Raw genomic sequence first — 2,946 nt, forward strand, 5'->3', positions numbered from 1 at the left:
GCTAGTTGTCCATAATTTAGCAGTGAAAGACTAGAGGGAAGGCAGCTAATCATCACCACTCACCGCCAACTCTTGGGCTACTCATTTACTAACGAATAGTGGGATTGACCGTCACATAATAACGCCCTCACAGCTGAAAAGGCGATCATGTTTGGTGGGACAAGGATTCAAACCTGCGATCCTCAGATTGCGAGTCGAGCGCTCTAACCACCTGGCCATGCCGGGAAAGCATATTTGCACCTACAAAACAACTGCGATCGCATACAAACAAAACAAATACCATGTAGGGCGTCAACTAGGTTAATTGTACTTTATTCAACCCTGTTCCTAATTTTTAGTTGCTAACAGAGATAAAACGCTCAGTTAGCAGCATCTTACTATCCACGCTAAGGGATTGACTGTTACTCTTATAATGCACTGACAGTTTAAAGTACTGGAAATATTTTGCTGTTTTACACGGATTCGAACCCGGCTAGTCAGATTTAAAATTCAGAGCTCTATCACATGGCTAAGCCACGCCATGTTGGTTAAAATATTAATAGTAGCGAACACCTACATTGCTTTTATATAGGTTATTCCACTAAATTCGCTAAGAATATTAGATTCTATAATAATTGTAATAATAATAAAATCTGCGCATTGTAGTGAGAAAATGCCCTGTTTTGTATTGCTGGTTTCTGTAGCATAATTTAATGTAGTAAACAATAAAGTAGACAAGAAACAAAGAGTGTAAGCTTATACGCAAAATTTAATTTAACTGAACAGGTGCTTTTGTTATTTCTTCTTTATGTAACCAAACACTGTACTCTCTTAGCCAAACTTAGCAATGAACACACAGGCTATAGTTTTTAATACAGAAAATTAACTGAAAATTTGTCTTGCTTGAATTCGAGATAGTTTGAATATTTCGGTGCATATTTTAAATTACATACAACATTATTTGCTCTTTTCGTAAACAAATTATTTTTATATAAAAATTCTTGCCTTTTTAATGTTATAGTTTATCTGGAACTACGTATAAGTACTCAGCTAAAGAAATTTGTGATTCAAAATTAAATATTGACGCTTTATCACGGTAAAAAAAAACACCTAAAATGCTGAAAATAAATGCAAAAGTGTACGAAAGAAGAGGTGATTACATGTTTATATAATATTCATAGGTAAACATTTGATGGACGGGAAAAAAAGCAATGATGTTGATTGTGAAATAGACTAACCCCACGGTAGGGTTCCTAATGAGGAGTAGATATTTAAACACCATTCATATCGTCAGAAAAAACAGCAAAAATAAACAAACTCGATTTACATTTTTTCCATTAGTTTGTCCTCGCCACGTGTTCGCGAATTTCTAAAATATGGCCAAACACAATAACAAGGGGCAACTAAAGAATGTATTATTTTTTTTCACTAGAAGTAGATGAAAAAAAAATAGACCGAAAAAACTTAAATTTTATTCACTACCATCCTGTTTCTTTGTTTGTTGTCTGCGACGAGAAAAACGTCTGCGGTTTATACGTCTTCCAGTGTCTTTAGAATCTTCCACTTGAGGGCGTTGATGTCTTGAAGATTTAGGCTCTGCCGTTTCATAATTGTTTGTTGAAGTTTCTTCATCTGGGGAGGAATTACTGGGGGCACTTGTCTTTGATCTAGAACGAGATAAAAAAGAAGGTAGCGTGGGCCTTGGTTGTTTTTTGTTGTGATGAAAATGCAATGGTTTTCGGGTACTTCGTCTACGAAATAATTGCGTTAAAGGGCCATGGAGTCTATTCGTGTTGTCTTTTTTCTGATTTTCTTCAGTTGATGGCTCTGAAGAAGTTTGGCTCTTTTCTCCGGTCTCTTTATTTTCTGTAGCTGGAACAGAAAGAGCCTGGTCACTATTTGCATGGTTTTCTTTAGCTTTAGGTCTCTTTCCGGAAGAAGTAGGATTCTCTTCCTCAATTACAGCAAGCTGCTCGCCATCTTCATTATTCGCAGATTCATCACTATTGGGTCTTCTCTGCAGTTTGCGTGAACGCCTTGCATCAACTGACACCGTCAGAACCAAAATACATAAAGCAGCGAGAACGATAGCCGTTAGAGAGCGCTGCAAAACAGAGCGTATTTGTGAAACGTATAAAGTTTTAGTGTGAAATAAGCACAATGTAAACTCAAAGAAAAACACTAGAACTCTTTTATATATATAGTGGAGTAAAGTGGAAGGTATGTCTAGCTTAAAATCTGTTCTTACTGATTAAAAATAACCCGTGATAACCATTGGAATAAATTTTAATATATATAGTGTGTATGTGAGTTTAGACAGTTAAAACGAGGCAACCAAGTACAAGCATCCAATAAAAAAATGGAAATCTACAATATAAAATTCATAGAAAGAGGACGATTCCTATATAACAATACAATTTGAAAAATATATCGTTAGGAGGTGATCACTAATTTAAGAAACAAAGAAGGTTCCTTAAACTCCAAAATTTATTGTATTATTTTTTGTTCTTTAAAACAAATATAGCTTTTAATCAGTAATGTAATGTATTGAGTGTAGTTTTTGAACATTTACATTATGATCTTTTAATAAACACGCTAACAGAAGAGTGGTTTCTGTTTTAAATATAATGCCAATACAAAAACAACATTTGTAAAGACCAAACTTTAATAACTGAAAGTACTATAATAACTAAATGCTAAATAATATCTTATGATCCGTACAGTTTAGGTGCTAACAAGTTAATAATTTTTAACATAACTAATAATGATAAAAATAATAAATTTGGCAAAAATACGTGCAATTAAAGCATTGTATAAACTGAAGATAAAACAGATTGCACAGAAACTACACTTTTCTATGTCATATATATATATATATATATAATTATTATTATCATTATTGAATATAATATACAAAATTTATGTTTTGAAGATTCTAATGGATAATCGATATTAAAATATATTTTA

General features: G+C 33.2%; 1 protein-coding gene across 1 annotated transcript in view; it reads right to left on the reverse strand.

Moving 5' to 3' along the window:
• Positions 1 to 166: 166 nt before the first annotated feature.
• The window catches only part of LOC111085620 (cyclin-L1-like), a 3,354-nt gene continuing 574 nt past the window's right edge, over positions 167 to 2,946 (reverse strand). The window contains exon 2 of the mRNA XM_022385089.1: positions 167 to 2,083. Coding sequence (XP_022240797.1) covers positions 1,451 to 2,083 — 633 coding nt within the window. The 3' untranslated portion in view covers positions 167 to 1,450. The remainder of the gene's footprint in view (positions 2,084 to 2,946) is intronic.

This window comes from Limulus polyphemus, unplaced genomic scaffold (genome assembly GCF_000517525.1).
Source record: "Limulus polyphemus unplaced genomic scaffold, Limulus_polyphemus-2.1.2 Scaffold511, whole genome shotgun sequence".
Lineage (NCBI taxonomy): Eukaryota > Metazoa > Arthropoda > Merostomata > Xiphosura > Limulidae > Limulus > Limulus polyphemus.